At 58.1% G+C, this 22,607-nt stretch overlaps 1 protein-coding gene across 2 annotated transcripts in view; it reads left to right on the forward strand.

The window, feature by feature from the left end:
* The window catches only part of CCDC88C (coiled-coil domain containing 88C), a 121,541-nt gene that overhangs the window by 66,091 nt on the left and 32,843 nt on the right, over positions 1 to 22,607 (forward strand). The window contains exons 7-17 of one of the 2 annotated variants that reach the window (XM_055303939.1): positions 1,970 to 2,110; positions 2,486 to 2,670; positions 3,266 to 3,347; positions 3,709 to 3,867; positions 8,158 to 8,304; positions 8,979 to 9,123; positions 12,517 to 12,701; positions 16,370 to 16,507; positions 17,483 to 18,553; positions 20,964 to 21,091; positions 22,132 to 22,273. In XM_055303939.1, the coding sequence (XP_055159914.1) occupies positions 1,970 to 2,110; positions 2,486 to 2,670; positions 3,266 to 3,347; positions 3,709 to 3,867; positions 8,158 to 8,304; positions 8,979 to 9,123; positions 12,517 to 12,701; positions 16,370 to 16,507; positions 17,483 to 18,553; positions 20,964 to 21,091; positions 22,132 to 22,273 (2,523 nt within the window). The remainder of the gene's footprint in view (positions 1 to 1,969; positions 2,111 to 2,485; positions 2,671 to 3,265; positions 3,348 to 3,708; positions 3,868 to 8,157; positions 8,305 to 8,978; positions 9,124 to 12,516; positions 12,702 to 16,369; positions 16,508 to 17,482; positions 18,554 to 20,963; positions 21,092 to 22,131; positions 22,274 to 22,607) is intronic. The other variant, XM_055303940.1, reaches the window with a different exon arrangement.

Genomic DNA, 22,607 nt, shown 5'->3' on the forward strand with positions numbered 1-22,607 from the left:
TTGTCTCCTCTTCTTGCCTAATATGGACTCAGACTATTTTTAAGAGCTGTCAGTGTGGTTAGGCTCAGAATTCAATTTATAGACCCTGAAAACGTATCCTGGCAAATGTCACCCTGCATCAAATGGTTGATCTTTATAGAGAGTTCTCCACTTCCGTCAGTGACACCAGAGAAACAGGCAGCCACCGCTGGGGAAGCTAAAAATCCCGCGAGTCCCAGGGGGGTGTGTCCAGAGACCCTGCCTGCGGGGTGCGGTCAGGAGGGCCCTGCATGGAGGGCAAGCAGCCCCTCTGCCGTCAGTCGACCTTGGCAGACGCGGTTTCCCTGGAAAATGTGCCTATAGAGGCAAGTGCCCACCTGAAAATTCCCTGACCTCTCCCGGGCCCTCAGGAGACACGGTTCAGCCTTCAGGGTAATTGGATAGGTGAGGTAGACACACGGAAAGACAGGAGCAGGAGCCCCCCAAGCAGGTGTATAACCGGCCGAGGCAGGTGAAGGCCGAGCCCCCCATGCTGGCAGCAGCTGCTGGCTGAGGAGCTCTGAGCCAGGGTTTGAAGCGGGAAACGGGTACAGCTCGCGGCGGGTCTGAGGGTGTCCGCCAAGGGATGTCAGTCACGCAGCAGAGATTCTCAACATCCCATATCAGGGGCTGGCCCGGATGTGAGGCTCAGAATGACCCCACTTCATAATTTTCCTTGCACATCTGTGTATTCTGAAAACTGTGTTTATTCCAGGGATGGGGGTCCTTGAGACAGGTCTGTTCTTTCCCCTCACTATCTTTCCTGCACAGACAGTAAGATACTAAGGAGAGAGAGAGAAAGAAGATGTGTGGCCAAAAAGGAGTCCTGCATGGCTCTGCTCTGGTGGCTGGCAGTGGGGGAAATAGGTGGCTACTGCTTGGACACGCATGGGTCTAGACCCAGGAGAGGCCTTCTGGGTCAGACCCAGGGGAGGAGGGAGCACAAGCCTGTGATGAGAAGCTCCTTGGGCAACTGAGGTGCGCATGATGGGGCCCCTGTGCCCCCTCCCTCCGCAGAGGCCTGCCTTCTGCCGGCCTCAGTCTGGGGCAGGCCAAGCAGCGCCCTGTTTGGCGGGATGAGCTTTTTCCTGACCCTTCCTGATCCGAGGGATCTGTTTTTCTTCTGTGAGGCGGGCAGGGGTAAGGAAGTGGATGCCTTTGGAGACGTTGGAGACGCTGGAGCCCCTGTCTTTTGTGTCTGTTTCACTATTTTCTGTATCTGTGTACTACTCTGAAAAATCTAGGAACTTTTTTCAGATGTGCCTCACTGGGCTGGGTAACTCCGGTTTCTTTTTTAATCAGTCCCCTGTCGAGGCCCTGAGTGCACCAACACGTCTCTTCCCAGACGCAGGCAGCAGGCGCTCACCGTAGGCCCTCTGTCCCCTCGGCAGGTCTGGATGGGGCAGCGGCGAGAAGGTCATGTGGGAAGAATCCACGGAGAGGCTGCCCCATGCCCAGCCTAGCTGTGGGCCTCGGCTCCCACTTGATGGAAATGGGAAACTGATGATCTCTGGTGGCCCGTGGGGATGACATAGGGGCTTGCTACCTAAAGGCTGCTTTAGATTATGAAATACTTCTCCCCAGAATAAATGGCCCAACACCGTGACACGAGACTGACTGAATACAGACTGACGTGCTGTATTCACGGTCGAGTTTGCAGGGTAGCATGTGGTCCAACCCCTGCCCCTCAGAGCCCTTGAGGTTGCCTCCCTCGTGGTGGAAGTGGATCCGAGGGCTGCTAGGGGAGTTGCTGTGTGTCAGGAGTGCTTGCTGGCTCCAAGGAGAAACCTCGGCCCCCTCCAGGCGGGAGCTGGAAGCAGGAGTGCTCGCAGTCCTGGGGCGCCCCCTCCCGTGGCAGGGAGCCTGGGGTGAAAGGTCAGGGGCATCCATCTGTGGAATGGGTAGCGAAGGGAGGTCGCTGGCCTCTGCAGCTCTTGCCGCATGCCTGCAGGTGACCCACAACCAGGAGAACGTGTTCGACCTGCAGTGGCTAGAGCTCCCGGACGTAGCCCCAGAGGAGCTAGAGGCCCTGTCTAGGAACATGGTGTTTCATCTTCGGAGACTCCTGGACGAGCGGGACGAGTGCACGGAGGTGCGTGGCCTCAGACAGCGCAGGTGGAGGAGAAGGCCCTGGAAACACCAGCCAGGGGGCCCTCCCCCATGCCCGTGCCCCTGGCTGCCCCCTGCCCCTCCTGCCCCAAACGACTCCTGTCCTTTTGACCACTTGCAGTGCCTTGTCCGCCTCCCTGGCAGTTTCCCTCCTCTCTCCCATCCTGTCCCCTGCCCGTGCCCTAGGGTGTTGCCGCAACCCCTGCAGGGCCAGGTGCTGACATGGCCTCTCCTTTCCTCTCTCCCCTCTCCCCCCACCCCACTCTCCCATCCCCTGCCCCGGGGTGTCTGCTGCTGCCCCTGCAGGGCCCGGGTGCTGACACGGCCTCCCCTCTCCTCCCCTTTCCGCCCACCATAGCTCATCGTGGACCTGACACAGGAGCGGGACTACCTGCAGGCGCAGCAGCCTCCCAGCCCACTCAGGTCGTGCAGCGCCGAGTCCTCCCCCAGCCCCACCAGCAGCCTCTCCAGCGAGGACAAGCAGCACCTGGCCGTGGAGCTGGCCGACACCAAGGCCAGGCTGCGCCGTGTCAGGCAGGAGCTGTGAGTCCTTCCGTGCCCCCCGCTGTCTGCTTCCATATGCTGTGTCTACACGATTGGGTCATGTGGCATGTACCTCTGGGCAGTGCAGCCAGCCAGACGGCAGGGTCTGCCCCAAGCTGGGTCACGGTCCAGGCTCCTGCCAGTGCAGGTCACAGATGGTCTCCACAAGGGGCCTCCTGTCCACATTTGTCCCGTGTAGGGCGGGAATGACCACTTGCGGGGGGGGGGGAATGCGGCTCACCCCATCAGGAGAACCTTTGTCCCCCATTCCCTGCAGCAGGTGAACATCACCTCCCTGCCTCCCCCTTGGTGCCTGCCCAGCTGTGGGGAAAGCACCTGTGGCAGGGCCTCCTTCCCTGCCCCGCACCCTCAGGGGGAAGGTGTCTGGTGGGTGGGGTTTGAGAGCGGGCTTTACAAAGTTAAAAATGGGAAAGAATTCGAGTCAGGAACATTTTTGCAGGCTCCACGTGCCGATGGCCCTCCTCACTCGCCGAAGTCCCCTCCCCCTGTCCCTGCTTGGTCTCACGAGGTATGGGGGGCTGCTGGGGCTGCTGGCTGAGGAGCCCTCACCATAGTTCCTCCAAATCACCCCCAGGGAGGAGAAGACAGAGCAGCTTGTGGACACCAGGCATGAGGTGGACCAGCTGGTGCTGGAGTTGCAGAAAGTTAAGCAGGAGGTGAGCAGGAGACCTGAGCACATGCCCAGGGTAGGGGGTTGTGACGGCGGTGGTGGGGGTGGCTGGGACTCCCCAGTAGCTGTGGCCCAGAGCCTCAGGAAGGCAGCATCAGAAGCTTCCAGCAATGGCCTGTCTCTGTCCAGCTCGCAGCAACACTGCCCAAGAGCCGCTGGCCTGGGGACTGTGCAGAGCGACACTGTGTCTTGGTGATGCTGTGTGGGACCCCTCCCCAGACCTGTCCAGCCTCCAGAACCTGGCTTCTCCTGGGAGGTCCTGGAGATGCACTGCAGGGCCTGGCCCCTTCTTCCCTCCCTGGAGAGGTGCCCTAAGCTGGGTCCCCCTGCCTTTTCCTGCTGTCTAGAACACCCAGCTGGCTGCTGACGCCCGCTCTGCTCGCGCCTATCGCGACGAGCTGGACTCGCTGAGGGAGAAGGCAAACCGTGTGGAGAGGCTAGAGATGGAGCTGGTGCGCTGCAGGGAGAGGCTGCATGATGTGGATTTCTACAAAGCCCGCATGGAGGTGAGCCCCCGCATGCTTGAGGCACCTGCGGGGTCTGGGGAGAGGGAGCCAGCTGGCAGGTCTGTGCTGCCTCTGGAGTAAACATCATCTGAGAGGTGGAGATGGAGCAGCGCACAGTGCTGGCTGCCACACCCCTGGCTGGGTGGTGGGTGATGGGTGTGGGTGCTGCATGAGGCCTGTCCCCACCTGTAGAAGGGGTGCCCTGGCCTCGGGTGCATTAGAGCTCGCTCCTGGTGAGCTGCTTCTACTGAGATTTGGGAACCAGTGGTGCAGTGAGGGGTGGGGTGGGCAGTTGGCAAGGTGGTTAGGAGCTAGGTTGGTGATCAGTCTAACTCACCCACAGCCCAGTCCCAGGGGTTTCCCCACATGCCAGCCTGTCTTTGCCGCTGCCCAAGGGCAGGCTGAAGTCAGTAGCCTTCTCCATTGTTGCTCATTGACCCCAGGGCCTTAGCACGGGCTGCCTTCCACAAACTCTGAACTGGCCATTCTGCCTCCACCTGTCCTTGTCCACATCCCCTGTCCAGGTGTCACAGTGACCCTTGTCAGACTCCCTCAGGCACCTGTGCGTTGTTCTTGGGATACAGTCCACATTCGGCCCCTCATCTGGTGCTCAGCCACCTTTGGTTCCCCAAGAGATGCTTTGTTCTGGCCCCACCTGAGCCCCCTTCTGGTCCCACAGGGCCAGATGAGGAGAGGGTAGGCTGGGCCCTCCTGCTTCCCATTCCCTAGGCCCCTTGCCCACCCCTGGCAGTAGTCCTCATGGGGTGCCATGCGCTCCTGTTTCCCACCCTGGAAGTCAGGTCACTGCCCTACTGGCCTCTGACTTGAGTCCTGGAGTGCGTTGTGCGGCGTGGGGATGGCCTGACTGCAGGCCACCAGGGTGAAGCCTGGCCCCCTCCCACTCTTGGGAATATGAAAGTTTATTGGAACGTTGCTCTGTGCATCCGTGTTGCTCCCTATATCTGTTCCCATGTTTTCGTGGCTGCTGCGGGGGCACCTGCAGAGCCGAAGCATCTGAGGAAGCTGGTGACCAAATGTGCGAAGCTATGGCCTGGCCCAGGGGAGCTGCGCAGCAGGGTTTCCAAAGGCGTGGTGATAACCGTATTTATGGAGCTTTCCTCACCTGCCAGGAATGGCGGGGGTCCGACCACATGGCCCCATGTGAACCTCCTGGTAGCCCCCTGAGCCTTAGGGGCTGCTGCCAGTTCCTTTCATCTCTTTCAGAGGAGAAAGCAGAGGATTGATGCGTAGCTCGGGCCCTGCACCCCATCAGCCAGGATGCAGACCAGGCCTTGAAACCTGTCTGCCTGCCTGCAGGGCCTCAGCTGTGACGAGGAAGGAAATCAGGGTGGTGGTGGGGTGGGGGGCTTGCAGACACAGAGGAGGTACAGGGTGAGGTGAACAGGGGCATTGGAGGAAGGGGTGATGGTGGAAGGGCAGGGGCCTCCAATTTGTGTGGGAGTTTGGACGTCATGCCCTAAGCAGGGAGTGTTCAGACTCAGGGAACCAAGTAAGGACCTTAGGTCCTCGATCTTCTGTTTCCACCCGGCACTTTGGGTTTCTCTGTATTTCTTAATGGCTGCTTTTTTTTTTTTAAGCTTTTATTTATTTGAGAGAGAGAAAGAGGAGGGGAAGTCACAAGGAGGGGGAGGAGCAGAGGGAGAAGCAGGCTCCCCCCTGAACAGGGAGCTGGACATGGGGCTTGACCCCAGGAACCCTGGGATCACAACCCGATCTGAAGGCAGACGCCCAGCCCCTGAGCCCCTGAGCGTCCTTCCTGATGGTTTCTGAGCTCTGATGAAACTGGGTGCAGACTGACGTTCAAGCATGCCGACCCGAAGCGGGGTCTGCAGGTCAGTCCCCTGCACTCCTGGAGCCAGGTGAGGTTTAAACTGGCAGGCGTCGTGTGGAGCCTGGTGGTCTGCGATGGAGCTGGCCAAGCAGTGGGGGAGGTCAGCCAAGGGATGTGTTTACCGAGGGAGCAGGAGGTCGCCTGCTCGGGGTGCAGGACCCAGTGTCCATCCCGAGCACACTCCTGGGCTGGCTCCCTGGTGCTGCAGATGCCTGACCCTGATGTGGTGGGTGCTATGGTGTGAGCACAGTGGGGAGGAGCCTGTTGTGTTTTCCATCCTGCTCCCCCATCCCTACCTCACCCTGCCTCACCCTGCCGTCCCCCACCCTGGTGTCAGGGGCTTGCTGGGGTCCTGAGGCCCTGTGGAGACAAGGACTTGCCCACTGCTTGGTAGACAGATGCTTGGCAGGTGCTGGACCAAGCAGTGTGTATGGAGTGTGGGGATGGGGCAGCCAGCCCGCCTTCTAGGTCTGGGCACCATGCACAGGGTACACACGCAGGTCAGGTCAGCACAACGGACCTTGGCTCAGCCCCCTTGGTGTGTCAGTCATATGGAGGGAGGACTCCTTTGTCGAGGGACACTGGCTTCACGTCCCACGGCTCACAGTGCACTGGCAGGCCTGGGATCTGGAGCCATGGACCCACATTCCCGGTGTCTGTGCCAGGGCAGTGGCGGCAGCCCCTGAGCCCCTGGGGACCAGCCGTCGGGCCTGTGACCGCCTGCATGTGGCCCCTCAGCTGTTTGCATGGCCGGGTCAGGCCTTTAAATAGCTTCCCGGTTCAGCTGAGGTCAGGTGTGCAGGGGGGTGGCTGGTGGGGCAGCTGCCCAGAGCCGCAGGCTGAGCCCTTGACTTTTGCCATGGGAGCTTGGGCTTGGCTTCCTGCAGACCCAGCTTCCCAGTCCTGAGGCCATGGGACACACGAGGCAAGCCCGGGGTACCTCTGTTCCCTGGTACTTAGTCGGCGCAATATCAAGACTGATCCCAGTAGTGGCTGGAAGTCATCGTGTTCCCTCGGTACTTCACCCCTGGACACCTTGTCTGTCCCTGCCTGTTGGAAGTCACGGGGCCCTTTGTAGCCCATGTCACGTGCCCTCTGACCGCCCCCTGCTCCCCACGGCGTGATTCAGCCGGCAGGTGTTACTGAACATATGTCTGAGGCCCACAAAGGCGGAAGTGAGCTCACAGTCTGGGGGAGGCAGGCTGCATTGCCTCGGTGCGTCCAGGCCCGATGGGCAGGATATGGGGGATTTGCAAGCATTTCTCAGAGAGAGCAACTTAGGCTGGGTTTTGAAGGCTGCATGGGAATTGTCTGTGAGGCTAAGGGGGCAGCCTGTGGGGTGGGAGCTGAGGGCCTGGAGTGACAGGACGGGGGGAGTGCTGGCGGTGGGCCTGCTGGAGCTCAGGGTGTGAGTGTGGGCAGTGGCTGGAGAGGGAGGCCGCCTTCTGGTTCAGAGCCCATCCTGTGCTCTGACTCCCGTGCTTTCCCCACTCGAGCCCCTCGGGGATGGGTTGCAGGCAGCCTAGGCTATTGGAGACAATGCAGATCTGCAGCTCTCTGGCCAGAATTCAAGCCCTAGCTTCACCCCTGGCCAGCTTTGTGACTTTGGGCTTGTTCCTTAATTTATCCACGAGAGTCTCTTCATCTGTAGGAAGGGAGCGTTGCTGCCTCCTTCTTAAGGGACAAGTGGTGGGGGGGGGGGGCGGAGGGGTGGGGAGCACCCAGAGCAGGGCCAGCTGGACAGTGTGCGGGTTTCCAGAGAGAGGGCACCTGGGTAATCCTGAGTCCCCAGCCCTTGACAGCCACCAGCCTTTGATTAGAACCGTGACCGCTGACCACACAGCACATGGCTTCCCCTCTACCAGGGAGCTTTGATGCAGGGCAAATGCAATGTCGTGGATAAGCAGGGACTACCCCATCGTGAGGGCGCCAAGCCTTTAAGAACTGTGCTGTGGACAAAAGCAGACACATTCCCTGTGTGTGTGTGCTTGTGCACGTGAAGGCGTTCGCGGAAACTGAGGTTCCCCCCCCCCAAGTACCCAGTGGTGCTGGAAGGGCCCCAGGGAGAGGAGAAACCAAGGAGCCCCCCGTAACTGGGTGGGGGAGGTCAAGGAGTGAAGTCAGTGGGCTGAACTTGTCGTTGCCCAGGGCAGAAGTAAGTCCTCGCCCACGAAGTTTGCTAGGACGTGGTCCCTGAGCAGGTGTTCCCTGCAGAAGACCCGAACTCAGATGTTGTGATGCATGCATTTTCTTTATTTCAGTGGAGAGTGTCCGTGTGGCCTGGTGCAGAAGAAAGGGGAAGGTGTTGTGAGGGGGAGACCCTGCCCACCCCCCAGCCTAGCGGCCTCACCCCTACAGTGCAAGTTTTAGGTCTCGAGCCCCGGGCATGAACCCAGTACCTTAGTCTGACGGCTCTCGTGTGTGTCTTTGCCGAGTAGGAGCTGAGAGAAGATAACATCATCTTAATTGAGACCAAGGCTATGCTGGAGGAACAGCTGACTGCGGCCCGGGCGCGGGGAGATAAAGTTCATGAGCTGGAGAAAGAGAACCTGCAGCTGAAGTCCAAGCTTCACGACCTGGAACTGGTATTGCCAGCCCTCATCACCATGTCACACGCGGGTGGGCGCAGGTTGGGGGTGTACGCCGTGCCCCTCTCCAGGCTTTCACCCCCATCCCCGCCTCCCTGAGTCTGCTCTGCCACTCCCAGGGGGCTGAGGAGAGAGCGGCTTGCTGAGCCCAGTGGGCCTGAGGGCACAGCCCCTGGCGCCCACGAGACAGGACTTGAGTGCTCATGCTTCTCTGTAAGAGCGAGTGTATGGGTGTGTGTGTTCCAAGAAGGGTGGCCGCCTTGGTGCGGGGTGAGCTGGGATCCGGGAGCCTCAGCGTGTGTTGGGCCTGCTCCGGGACCACAGAACTGCCCTTCCTCATGGTACCTGCATTAAAGCTCAGCACGGTTCGGCACTTTGTCCTGACGGCCTTCTGTTAGAGACCTCAGGGTTCCATCCGTCACCTAGGTCACCGGGGCAGGTGACCTTTGTGTGGCTGTAATGCTCACAGCTGGCCCTGCATTGGAGACATTTCCTTGAAGCTTTGGGGTTTTTTTAATTTTGTTTTGTTTTGTTTTTCTGTTTTTTTTTTATTTGTTTTGTTGTTTTTTTTTTTTTGGAAGTGAGCAGATGCATGGTGTCCCTTCATCCTGGGGAGAATAAGGGTGGGACGTGAGGGCTGGTATTTCATGCTTCCCCTCTCCCTGCACCAGGACCGGGACACAGACAAGAAGCGGATTGAGGAGCTGCTGGAAGAAAATATGGTCCTGGAGATCGCCCAGAAGCAGAGTATGAACGAGTCCGCCCATCTCGGCTGGGAGCTGGAGCAGCTGTCCAAGAACGCAGACCTGTCCGATGGTGGGTAGTGTGGGGCGTCTCGAGCCCTCCTGGCTGCAGCTTCTTCCTCATCCAGGGAGCTGAATGCTTGCCCCAGAATCCTCCCTGTCAGCCTCTCCATTCGCCCCAAGTAAATAGGATTTCCTTCAAGTGCTGTTTGGAACGGTTTCATTGCAGTTCTCCCCAAGGAGGACACAAGGGGTCTGGCTGCCTTGGTGTCGGGACATGAAATGCAAATTAAGTGTTGCCAGCTTTCTCATTTCCCATATGGACAGTCCCCGGAGCTTCCAGATTACAGCCTGCTGACACCCAGAGGACGTGTTAGGCTTATCTGTGGATGGTTGAAAGCCCTGCGTGGCAGGTGACATCCCCAGTGTGGTCATTAATCTCCACTATAAATGTGCCCTGGGCATTATTTCCTCTGCTCATTTGCATAATTGGGCAAGATGGATGCAGTGTGTTTTCTGCCTCTCTGGGTGGGGATGGCTGAGTGGCTGCTGCTCCCAGGCCCCGGGCCTCTTCCTCCCCCGCCCAGTGCTCCGTGCTTGTGCGGCCCCACTGCCCAGCACCCAGACACGTGTTGGCCGGGGCGGGTGGGTGGGGCAGCAGTTAGCGCTGTAGCAGGAAGCCCCAGCCCTGCGCAAACAATAAGCCAGTTCCTTTGTTCAGAAATAGTACATATGCACCTGATAGCACCAGGGAACGCGTGCTCAGAACTTTACAGGGTGTCGGTAGGGCATCAGCTGGTTGGGGGTGGCCTGGTCAATTCTAGTAAATGTCCCTGAACTCAATGGGAAAGATTGCCGGAAGCAGCTGGAGGGTTCCTCAGGCTCTGAACCTACGGTCAGTTCAGTAAACTGTTAATCTGGGTGAAAAGTTAGTTGTGTGCATGTTCCAGGCGTCGTGCTGCGGTGGGGTCTGGCGTCTGTGGTTGGGGTCTGGGGTCTGCAGTGGGGTCTGGGGTCTGGGTGGGGTCTGGGGCCTGCAGTGGGGTCTGCTGGGGTCTGGGAGGGGTCATCCTGATTCCCTGCTCAGGTAGTCCAGGCCCACGGGGGTGGACCCCTGCCCCCTGGCAGAGCAGAGAGGTGGTGCGGACTTCCCCGGGCCAGCTCAGGCCGTGCATGTTCCAGTGAGAGAGCAGGGCTGTGGGCACCTGGAGCCTGCCTGTTCACGCTCCTCAGGACGTATGTGAGCCCTTCAGGTCAAAGGATATGATTCCCCTCAGTGTTTCCAACCCCTGGTGCACAGCCGGGACCTAAGGGGCATTGGTTTGAACGGTGGTTTAACAGGAGCAGAGCCCACCCGTACTTGTGCGCCTACCGGGGCGGTAGCTTCTTGAGTCAGAACTAGTTGGCTAGGTGACCTCCTTTGAGCCTCGGTTTCCTTATCTGCAAAACGGGGGTGACGAAGCCCCCCTCACAGAATTGCTGTGGGTATATACTGACAGGAGCTAGTGAAGCATTACGCTGTGTCTGGCGCGCGGACACTCTCGAACGGGTACCTTTCCTCTTCTTGTATTAAAACCTCCCCCCCCCACACACACATACACATGTGCACACACGCACCCATCCCACGACTGATGGCTGTGGGTGCTAATGAGCATAGCACTTGGTAAGGAGCAGTCGGTGGTTTTCGTGATACACTGTTGTGTCCTCATCATGGTCTCTGAGGCACCGTCTTTCACGGAAGAGGAAATAAGGCTTAGAATCAATTCCATTGTTTGACTCGTGGCCCCTTCACACTGCTTCTGAATGTAGAACTTCAGTTGGAGTGATGACAAAGTCTGGAGGTGGGTGGGCAGGCGCCGCTGTAGGACAGTGAGAATGTATCTGATGCCACAGTGCTGTACACCAGGAATTAATTGAAATGGTGCATTTTATATTCTGTGTGTTTCACCACAATTTAAAAATGTTATTTTTTCCCCTGGATGCTGCAGAGGGTCCTGTCCGAGGGACCGCAGGTTCTCTCTGAGTCAGCAGGGTGTGAGGTCAGGCTAGTTTCAAGACACAGCCCTCCATGCATTTTTCTATGTTGAAAGCATGTGTGCATGCTGGCGCCGGGGTGGTCAGCCCTATGGACGACCCGTCAACCTCCACTGCTGCCTGCCTGCTGTTGCCTGGGGTCGTTAGGACATGAGTTTGTTGGGTCTGTCCTGCCGTCCTGGGTGGATGAGGAGAACTCAGTGGGATGCAGATGCCTTCTAGTTCTTAGGGTCATGCAGAGGATTGAAACACAGCATGTTGTGTTTCCAGCTTTGTGTGCTTTGCTAGGAGAGCCAGCCCGTGTGTCCCTCCAGCCCCTGGTGTAACAAATAGGAACCAGGCAGGGAAGGCTGCCTTGGCTACATGGTATGGTGAGGCTCCCAGAGCTGAGCATGTATGCTCCTGATGGGACAGAGGACAGGACAACTCTGATCCCTTTCTTTTTATTTTTTTAAGATTTTATTTATTTATTTGAGAGACAGTGTACAAACAGGGGAGGGGCAGAGGGAGGAGCAGACTCCCCGCTGAACAGGGAGCCTGACGAGGGGCTGGATCCCAGGACCCCAGGATCATGCCCTGAGCTGAAGGCTGATGCTTCACCAGCGGAGCCACCCAGGCGCCCACACTCCCCCACTCCAGCCTGATTCCTCCTTCCAAGGGCTTTCACATACATTCCTTTTTTTCTTTCCCAAAAAGCCCCTTGAGTTACCCAATGCCATTCACCTGCTGAGGCAGGAGGGGGCCTAGAATCCCCATTCCTGACTCCTGCCCCCTTCATCTGTGTTTGAGCTGTTTAGAAGCAGAGGAGATAATCTGCCTTTCTCCATCTTTAGCTCACATTTTCATCTCACTTAGAATTTTAAACCGTATTTTACATATACATTTCAGTTTTCTTTCCCCCCAGTACGGTTGTGAGATTGCAGAACGTCCACCTGAAGGATGGCCAGTCCTGGGCCTACAGACCCCCCTGGCCACCTGCCGCTTGTGGCAGACATAGCTAGTCGATCACTCCACGCCTCCCACTGAGCCTCCCAGAGCTGGTGCAACACAGGTCACCTGTTTGCCATCTCTCTTGGTCTCTGCGGTCCTCGAGCTGCCCAGTCTGGTTAGCAGCTTGCAGGAATGGTTCTCCGCAGTCTGTACCTTCTCCACTGGCTCCTTCACCATGACCTGCTTTCTTCTCAAGTTGCACTCGGTCCCCTGACCGACCCCAGCAGAGCTAGCAGGACCGTACCCGCCTGAGAGACACTGGGGTGCTGACCACAACAGCGTCACATGAATAGGGGGTGATGCCCCTGGTTGGCCCCTGGGAGCCCCTATTGGGCCCCTTAGATGTGGGGTGTGGGGGCCAGTGGCCTCATTTCCAGGCTGGGGTGGAGAGTGGAAGCAGAGGCTCCTGGAAACCGGCCTCTGACCCAATCTTGTGCTTCAGCCTCCAGGAAGTCATTTGTGTTCGAGCTGAACGAATGTGCCTCCAGCCGCATCCTGAAGCTGGAGAAGGAGAACCAGAGTCTCCAGAGCACCATCCAGGGGCTGCGGGACGCATCTCTGGCGTTGGAGGAGAGCAGCCTGAAGAGCGGGGAGCTGGAGAAGGAGAATCAGCAGCTCAGCAAGAAGGTAACCCCGGCCCTCATTGGCAGGTTCAGCTGGGCGCAGCCGTGGTCCATTGTAACAGACAGACGAGACTATCATTGCCGAGAGCACAGCCTGGCTTGTCCCTGTACCAGTGCTTTGAGGATGTGGCCCCAGTGGGACTTGACCTCATGTGTCTTGTCTTCATCTGTGGAATGGGGTTAATGGGGTGGTGAGGGTTATAGGACTCAGCATAGGCAGAGGGTCTGGCACCCAGGAAGGGCTCCGTGGAAACACACAGGACTGGTAAAAAGCACAGGATGGGGCACGGGGAGAGGAAGCAGTGATGTAAGTGTGTGTGCGTGTAGGGGACGCTGGCAGACCAGCTCAGGGCATTGCTGGTGGTAAAACAAGGCCAGAACTCACTTCTTGCACTCGGTTAGTGGGATGAGGGCAAGGACTTGCCCTTCAGAACGGCTGTGGGTCGTGACCTCTGGCAGGACGCACGGAGGCTTGCTAACTGTTACCATCCTGTAGGTATGAGGAACCCTGTACATCCTGGGGGTGCGGTCTCAGGGGCTCGAGGGGACTGTGGAGATCTGGGGGTGGCCTCCACGCGTAGGTCATGGGGCTTTGGTATAGCGCAGCTGTGTGGTGGGCTCTGAACACGCCAGCTGCCTGATTCCAACGAGGGGAGAGTGCAGGAGTGCTGGGGCTGGCCGGCAATCACGCAGGACTGACGCTTGCAGGTGTCTGGGTGTGTGTCCTGCCCACAGGCCCTTCCGGCATCGTCGACTGAGGCTGTGCTGGCAGGGGGAAGAGCCAGGGCTTGGTATGGACCCCGTGAAAGGCTCTCCGCAGTCCCCTCCTGGGGCTCCCAGGCTCCGTGACCCTCCATTTTTGTCCCTTTGAGGCACTGTGGGCCCTGCAGCCAGTGTGGTAGGTGCCAGGAAGCATGTCGTCTCCCAGAGGACGGTGGAAAACACCCCGTCTGGAGCCCCAGCTCCAAATGCAGAATGGCAGATGGAAGGCGTCTAGATGGTTTGAGACCTTAGATTCACACGGTCGAAGCACAGGAAACGTCTTTATAAATGGCAGCCTGACCTCAGCCAAGATAAAACATGTTGACCTTTAGAGAGATGAGAACCTTCGACTCTGCAGGTCCCCATGGTCTGCCATCCAAAGCTGCAGTGTGACCTCGCTGGCCCGGCTCCCAGCCAGCCTCAGAGGGGATGACTGGGACTTCCCCTGCCCGCCCCCGCGGCCACCCCAGCCACTCCTCTACACAGGCAGGCCTGGCAGTGAGCACCACCCTGCCTGGCACCCCTCCTGAGCCCCCGTGGCTCAGCACCGCCCCTCCTGCTTCCATGCATTGGCTCCCCAGGGGGACACCAGCCTTCCCCGGCCCCAGCCCATGGGAGGGCAGGTCTTGGCACCACATTCCTGGTAGAGGGGATGTGTAGTCTCCTCAGACCAGAGCCATCCTGTGTCTGGTGCCGGCTGGAACGCCTTTTGGCCTGTCCCATTCGGCCTGCCCAGGCCTGGCTGCCTCTGCTCTGACTCGTGCGGGTGCTTGTGTGTGCTACACACACCACATGGCACACAACGCTGGAGGCAGGAGCCCCTCGACTCACCTTGAATTTACCTTCCCTGACCTTGGTCGCTTCACTCTGCTCTTCTCCTCTCTGCGGGCTGTGTCTCGGCCACCAGCTGGCATTTCTTAGTCTGTAGGTGACCCAGCAGCCCGGCTGAGCCCCACAGGGGACGCAGCTTTGACACTGACGTTCCCGGAACAGGGGCAGGCTCTGCCTGGGGTTGCCACTCAGGTACGTGTCTGCAAGGCAAGGACAGGGGCCAGCCAGGACACAGGGACCTGGAGGCTCCGACTGCTGGGGCCAGCCTGGCTCTCTCACCATCCCTGGTATAGCCCAGGCTGTAAGCTTGCTTGGGTTTGTGAGTCTGTGGGAACGGTCATCCCCCAAAGCGAATATCTGCCCCCCTAACTCATGAAACTGCCACAGACCTTAGAGAAACGGCCTCACTCTCATGCAATAACTTTGTGTTGATGTCATGAGAGTTCACATCCTGAGCCAAGAGGTAAATAATCCTTATTTTCAGAGGGAGGAGGACAACCCTTTGGGGGTGTATACATCTCCGGGACTGAGAGGAAGGTCCCTGGCACCCACATGCTGAGCCAGGTACTTGAGGGAGGATGGAAAGCCCTCTCAGGGCTGTGGCTGGCTCACTCCTGAGCCCAGTGAGCTCCCCCAGGGTAACTGCAGACCCTCAGGGATGGATAACAGCCAGGGCTCCAGTTCCAGGGCAGAAAGAACCAGAACGGGGGAATGACGACGATGGACATCCAGCAGCGGGAGGTGGGAGGTGGGGAGATTGTGTCTTCAAACTAGAAACAGCAACAGCGAGAAACGCAAAGGTTGGAATAAGATGTGCTTCTCTGGGAGGGAAGGGGCAGTGGGGGTCAAGGATTAACAGGTCAGGGGGCAAGCCAGGAGGGCCCAGGGCACACACCGTAGGCCCCCGACTGTGCACGAGAATAGGCTGAGGTTACCCACTGTGTGTCCACTGCCTGGCACCCCTCCTGAGCCCCTGGCTCCACTTGGTCCTCACCATAAGGCCCTGGGCAAATCACTTAGCTCCTCTGGCCCAGAGTCGTCCTGGTGATGGTCGGTAATAACTGCCAACACACCCTCAGGGAGGGTCACCTGCCAGGTGTGTGCTGAGCACTTCGTGCTGATGGAGCCCCACATGGATTAAAGAAACTTGCTTGCAGTCCTGTTGTTGGCAGCAAGGGACCAGACTCTGGAGCCTCATCCCTTGTATGCCAGCCCGTGCCTCTTTCCCAACTCCCACCCCCAGTGATAAGGAGCTTGGCGTTGGCAGGAAGGGACAGCAGCTCCCCTGAAGCCCTCACACTGCAAACAGCAACACAGCCATTGCCCAGGAGCCGAGTGGTAGGCCCTACCCTCAGCCTGCATCGTCGGAATCCACGTCCCCATGCTCTCAGGGTGTCAGGCACAATGAAGCATGGGGAGCCCTGAACTAGGTGGTTCATGTTTAGGAAGGATGGGTGCTGGTGGGTCCAAACACTCCAGGAGTGTTTGGAGCCTGGGAGGTGTCCAGGCAAGAAGCAACGTGGTCTGGCCTGGGGCAGGCGTTGAGCCATGAAAAAGAGCTGCCATAGAGAGGATGGGACCTGGAGGAGGAGAGAGGAAGGAGGGGTGTGTCCGAGGACCACCATGAGCAGCTGGGTGGATAGGAGCATCATCAACCGAGGCGGCTGTTGTGAAGGGAGAGGGCAGGGTGGGAGAGGGGTGAGTGTGACGCCCCTGCAGGGCAGCCACGGGTGGTGGCTGGTAGCCCCTGGAGTGCGGGGTCGACCTTTGGGCAGGTAGATAAGGCCTGAGTTAGAGGCGCCAGACCTTGGGGGCTGGGGGATGAGGTGGGGCTTTTGAGAGTACAGCGGTGAGGATCAGGAGCAGGGTTGGTGCCAGGCCTTTCCCTTCCTCCTGGAGCCACAGGTGCCAGGTGTGGGCTAAGAGCTGAGGTTGCTATGGAACACTCCTGGGTGTTTCCTCGAGAGGAGACTTGCCCACGTATTCTGTGAAGCTGACAGGGTTTTCAGGGGTTTTTGTAAAATGTTGTTCACCTTGTGACACTGACCTCTGCCCGGGCTGGGCCTCTTGGTTCTGCAGATTGAAAAGTTACAGACCCAGCTAGAGAGAGAGAAGCAGAGCAACCAGGACTTAGAGACCCTCAGCGAGGAGCTGATCAAGGAGAAGGAGCAGCTGCAGAGTGACATGGAGACGCTGAAGGCTGACAGAGCCAGGCAGGTGGGTGCGCCTCCAGGACGTTTGCTCCTGCCCCAAGTTAGGGCCATTACCCAGGAATTGTGGGCTGATAAGTGGGTTACCACTTACCTGGCTGAGCTGCTCCTCGGACCAGCAGTTCTCAACCGGCCACGGAGGAGCGGAGGTTGGATTTGGCCTCTCAAGGATGTCGGCAGTCCTGGTGTGACCGTCAGGATTTGGAGGAGGAGGGAGAAGGTACTCGTGACAGGTGGGTGGAGGTCAGCAGGCTGCCACGTCCTGCAGCATCCATCACAGCCCTGCATGACCAGGTGCTGGCCCAGTCGCATGTGTCCACAGTGTCCCAGCAGAGAGCCCTGGCCGGCCTCCAGGCTTTGTGTGGCTGACCACTACAAGGAGTCCAGAGTGGGCGGTCCCAGTGGCTCAGCGATGCCAGCCAGAAGCCAGACCGCTCTTGTCCTGCTCTGCTGTCCCCAAGCTATGGGCGGGAAGAAGGTGTTGATGCCCAGGGAAAGTGTCCTGCTGGGTGCCGGGCATATTGGAGTCACAGAGCTGACAGTCACCCTGAGTCCTGCAGGACCAGGAGGAGCCAGGGATGAGCCCTGGCCTTCGGTGCAGGGACCATCATGCAGAGCTGGTCGTGCAGGGCGGGGAAGAGGAGTGCTCCAGGCAGAGAGAAGCTCACCTGTAGCATCTGCTGCGGGAGAGAGGTATAAGGGGAGGCCACGGGGGCGAGCCCAGGTCATCGGGTGAAAAGCAACAGGGAAATCTCCTTCATTGTTCTCAATCACTGGGAGAGCTGTGGGTCATGTTTCTGAACCATGCAGTGAGTGGCCCTTTATCTCATGTCCATACTGGGCCCCTGGGAAACGGGACTGCGCCAGGGTGGGGGTGGGGCTCTTTCAGGGGGTCTGCGCTTCAGTCTCCCGGCCTGGACCCTGGTCACTGAACTGCATCTGTGCAAATAGCCATGTCATGCCCGTTTGCCCTTCTCCGCAGATCAAGGATCTTGAGCAAGAAAAGGATCATCTCAACCAGACGGTGTGGTCATTACGGGAGAGGTCACAGGTCAGCGGCGAGGCCCGCGCAAAAGACATCGAGAAGGAGAACAAGGCGCTGCACCAGACGGTGACAGAGACCAGCAGCAGGCTCAGCAAGCTGGAATTTGAGAAGCAGCAGCTGCAGAAAGACTTTGAGCAGGTGAAGGAGAGGGTGGAGCGGGTGGAAGAGCTGGAGAAGGAGCTGCACCGGCTGGAGAAGGAGAATGAGAAGCTGGCCCAGAAGGTGGCCTCTCTGAAGACGGCCACCGAGAAGGTCGACACCCTGGAGCGTGAGAGCCGGGGCCTGGCCCTGGAGAACCGGAAGCTGAGGAAGTCGCTGGACACTCTGCAGAACGTGTCTGTGCGGCTCGAGGGTCTGGAGCGGGACAACAAGCAGCTGGACGAGGAGAACCTGGAACTGCGCCGGATGGTGGAGACCATGCGCTTCACCAGCGCCAAGATGGCTCAGATTGAGCGGGAGAACCAGGAGCTTGAGCGGGAGAAGGAGGAGCTGAGGGAGAATGTGGAGCTGCTGAAAGCCCTAAGCAAGAAGTCCGAGCGCCTGGAGCTCAGCTACCAGGGTGTGAGCGCCGAGAACGTGCGGCTGCAGCAGACAGTGGAGAGCAGTGGTCAGAAGGCCCGGGCCCTGGAGCAGGAGCTCCGGGAGCTGGAGGCCGAACACCAGGCCCTGCAGCGCGACCTGGAGGCCCTGCGGCTCTCCAACAAGCAGCTAGTGAGGTCGGAGGAGGACCGGAAGGCCCTGGAGCAGGAGGTAGCCCAGCTGGAGAAGGACAAGAAGCTGCTGGAGAAGGAGGCAAAGCGGCTGTGGCAGCAGGTGGAGCTCAAGGATGCGGTCCTGGACGACAGCACCGCCCGGCTGTCTGCTGCGGAGAAGGAGAGCCGCGCGATGGACAAGGAGCTGGCCCGCTGCAGGGATGCGGCCAGCAAGCTGAAGGAGCTGGAGAGGGACAACAGGGACCTCACCAAGCAGGTCACCGTGCACACAAGAACACTGACCGCCCTGAGAGAGGTGAGCTGCGGTGGCCAGGGCAGCGGGGTCGGCGGGCATCTGCCCCAGGTGGCACGGGCTTGACAGACGTGACCCTGAGTATGTCCTCCCCAGTGCGAAACAGGACAGTGTCTGCAGGTATAAGGAACAAAGGGAGATTGCCTCTTATGGTCTCGCCGCCCCAAGATTAGTGCTACTCGTAGTCCGGCTCGTTATATTCCATCCCTTCTGATGTGTGTTTGTAAATCGAGCCCACATGTAGCGTCCTGCTTCCTGCAGTCTAACCTCCTCTGTGTTGCTTTTTATACGTTTTCTCATTACAGTCAGTAAGCACTAAGCCTCAGCTTGCTAATGGCTGCGAGGTATTTAATCCTATAGGTTTACTGCCATTCCTTTTTGGAGGTGGTTTTCCAGTTGGTTGTTTTTTATAAGATTTTATGTATTTATTCATGAGAGACACAGAAAGAGAGGCGGAGACACAGGCAGAGGAAGAAGTAGGCTCCCTGCGGGGAGCCTGATGTGGGACTTGATCCCAGGACCCCTAGGTCATGCCCTGAGCCAAAGGCAGATGCTCAACCCCTGAGCCACCTGAGCGTCCCCTTTTTCCATGATTTTTTATTTATTCATGAGAGACACACAGAGGCAGAGACAGGCAGAGGGAGAAGCAGGCTCCATGCAGGGAGCCTGATGTGGGACTTGATCCTGGGATTCCAGGATCATGCCCTGGGCCAAAGGCGGCGCTAAACCACTGAGCCACCCATGTATCCCCCCCTTTTTCCATTGTTTTAAATAACACGGGGCATCTCGCACACATAGCTCTTTTCTCAGGCTGTACTCCTAGAAGTGAAACTACAGGATCCAAGGGTATAAATATTTTAAAGTCTCTTGCTGAGTCCATGTCCTGCTCCTTCTCCGGTGTTTATCACATGGGGTCACCTGGGCCTTCAATCACTACTTTAAGGTGAATAAACTGCTTTCAGAAATGACTTGAACATCTGAATGGCGCAGCACAGAAGCCGGGTCTCACGCATGTAGGAGTCCAGCGAGCTGTTGAGGGCAGCCTTCTGTGCAGCGAGTGGGGCACCTGGTTTCTGTGGCTTGGCTCCCCCCAGGGCGGAGTCCTTGGCTGGCCCCTCCGGCTGCCACGGGTAGATGAGCGAGAGTGAGAGAGGCCCCACTCCCCTGTGCATAGCCCACTCAACAATTACATCTGCTGCAGGTGAGGTGGGGAAATGTGTTTGGTTGTGTGTCAGGGAAGAAAAGGAAATAGATTTGGTGAGCACAGAGTCGCATCTATGTTCAAAAAGGGGTGCAGACTCTGTGCAGGCCAGTCAGTATGCTTGTGGGAAGAGACAGAAAACACAGGCCGACCCCTCATCCTAGACCCTGTAAGCGTCACATTGGTTACACTGCAGTCACAGACAACCCCAGAATCCTAGTGGCTCCTCTCCCCCGTGGCTGACTTCTCCCTCCCACCCTCATTTGCGAGAGTCCAGGTGACTCCTGGGGGCCCTGCCCTCTGTGCTGTGACTCAGCAGCTCTGGTGAACGGCTCCCCGCCTCAGCTCAGGGCTTGGGCAGTTTGCTCTGGCAGGAGAGAGACAGCTGGGGGGGTCACACGCAGGCCCTTATGTGTGGCAGCCAGGAAGTGACCTGCGGCACGTCCGCCGACTGTAGGGTGGCTGGGAAATTTGGGAGGAGGAGCAGTGGAATGTTTGGCAAGTCCCACTGTGTCACACTGCCATCGGAGGCCTTAGTATTTGGCAGCGGGGGTGGGGGGTGGGGGGGTCAGCTTACGTACTAGTAGCTGCGGCATTAGGCAGTAAGCGGTACCTACCTGGAGAGCGACCAAGACGCCTAAGAGGAAGGTGGCCCAGGCTGAGGGAGAAGCAGGCTCCCTGCAGGGAGTCCAATGTGGAACTCATTCCCAGGACCCCCGGGTCGCGACCTGAGCCGAAGGCAGACGTTCCACTGCTGAGCCACCCAGGGGCCCCAAAACCAGGGTTTAATCTTTGTCCTCAAAAAAAAAAAATAATCTTTGTCCTCTGTACTTTTTTCTGTTCCAAATCCTTTGCAAGGAGTATTTAATTGCATCAATCCACGGAAGAGGCAGCTACATTAGTGTCCAAACCCCCTACATCAAGGTTAACATAAATGGTGTTTCAGACCCCCGTCCTGGCTGCGTTGCCCTGTAGTGGGGTCAGCCTCAGTGCGGGGAGGCTGGGAAAGCACGTCTGCGCCCTTCCCTGTGGAAGACATCCCTAGCCCTCCCTGGCCCCGTTGAACAGTTTGTGTGGCCCTCAGGACACCTGAGTCAGCTGGGACTTGGGAAGACAGCTGCTCAGCCTCCATAAGGGCCTGTGCCAGGCCCCTCCCTGCTGAGCTCCTGTCCCTCACAAGTCCTCTCTCCGTCCTACTCCCTGTCCTGGCAGGACCTGGTGCTGGAGAAGCTGAAGAGCCAACAGCTGAGCAGCGAGCTGGACAAACTGAGCCAGGGGCTGGAGAAGGTCGGCCTCCACAAGGATTTGCTGCTGCAGGACGAGAGCAGCCACGGTGACACGTGAGGACCTCCCTGCTGTGACCTGAGGCTCTGTGCTGCTTGCCAGCCCCACCCCCCAGCTCCGGAGCTTGGTTCACTCTGCACAACTCGGGGCTCATTGTCACGCGGTCCTTGTCAGGGGCTGGTATCCTTTACGTTACCAGGCTTCTTCCTGGAGATTCCCAGAGAGGAGTGAAAGGATTCTCTCGTGTCCAGTGGAAAGGCTTCTTAATTTGTTTTTAAACAGACTTTTTAGAGCACGTTTAAGTTCAGGGCAAAATGAAGGGTGAGGTAGAGAGAGCTCCTGAATGTCCTCTGCCCCCCACCCCAGGCATGGCCTCCCCACTATCAATATCCATGTCCCCCACTAGAGCGGTGCACGTGTTAGCCCCCACATGCCTCCATTGACACCTCATCACCAACGCCCACAGTCAACTTTCGGTTCATGCTTGATGCCGCACACCCGGTGGGTTGTGACAACGGCTGTGATGACCTGTATCTGCTTATGGCACCATCTGTACAGGCTGGGTTCTGTGCCGCACAAACCCTCTGAGCTCTGCCCGCTTCTTCCTTCCTCTCACCCCCACCCCAGCCCTTTAGGTCTTAAAGTTGATCTTTTGCCTGCAGTTCTTTCCAAAATGATCTCATTTCTCAAGGAAATCCGATACCGTGGACTTCCACTGGACTTGTAACTGACAAGATCCACACGACTCCCTGAAAGGCCACACCGACCTGACCGCTTACCTAGCTGGCACTGAGATCTCGGGCAAATTGCTTAACCTTTCTGTGAGACTCAGTTTCCCCACCTATAAAATGGCCGTGAGCATCCCTCCCTGAGGCTCTGCCTGTAAAACCGCAGCCGTGAGGTTACTTTGCACGAGAAGCACCGGAGAGGGCTCTGGGTAATGGGCTGCGGCCCCTATCGCTCTTCTGGGCCAAATGCTGCAGGATTACAAGAGAAAACAGCTTAATGGAGGAGACGGGTGTTGGCAGCTGGGAGGTGGGGAGCTCGTTGGCAGAAGAGACAGGTAAGCACTGTTGTGTATTTGTTATTTTTTTAGGAAATTCAGTATTTTGGAGGGTAGAAATGAGTCCGCATTAAAAACAACGTTAGCCATGAAAGAAGAAAAGATTGTGTTCTTAGAAGCCCAGGTGGAAGAGAAAGCCAGCCTGAACCACCAGCTCCAGAGTGAACTGCAGGTGGTAAGGTCGGGCCCCTATAGCTGCAAGCTGCGAGTCCCAGCCGTGAGGTCCCCTCTTGCCTGGGGAGCAGCCTGGAAGCCCATTTCTGGAGCAGATGTGCTGATCCACAGGGCTCTGGGGTGGGGTGGGGTGGGGTGGAGGTGGAGAGGCGGCTCTGGCGTCAGAACCCTACACGCAAGGGTGGATGGAACCTGAGTGAACCAGAGGCCCGGGGGTAGAGGAGGCCACATCAGAGCAGCACTGAGTCTGTTAGGATCTGGGACCCTCATGAGAATGAGAACCCACATGAGAGTGTGAAGCAGCAGGACCAAGCAGGGCCTCGTGGGCTCGGGTG

This window comes from Nyctereutes procyonoides, unplaced genomic scaffold, assembly GCF_905146905.1.
Source record: "Nyctereutes procyonoides isolate TBG_1078 unplaced genomic scaffold, NYPRO_anot_genome, whole genome shotgun sequence".
Classification (NCBI taxonomy): Eukaryota; Metazoa; Chordata; class Mammalia; order Carnivora; family Canidae; genus Nyctereutes; species Nyctereutes procyonoides.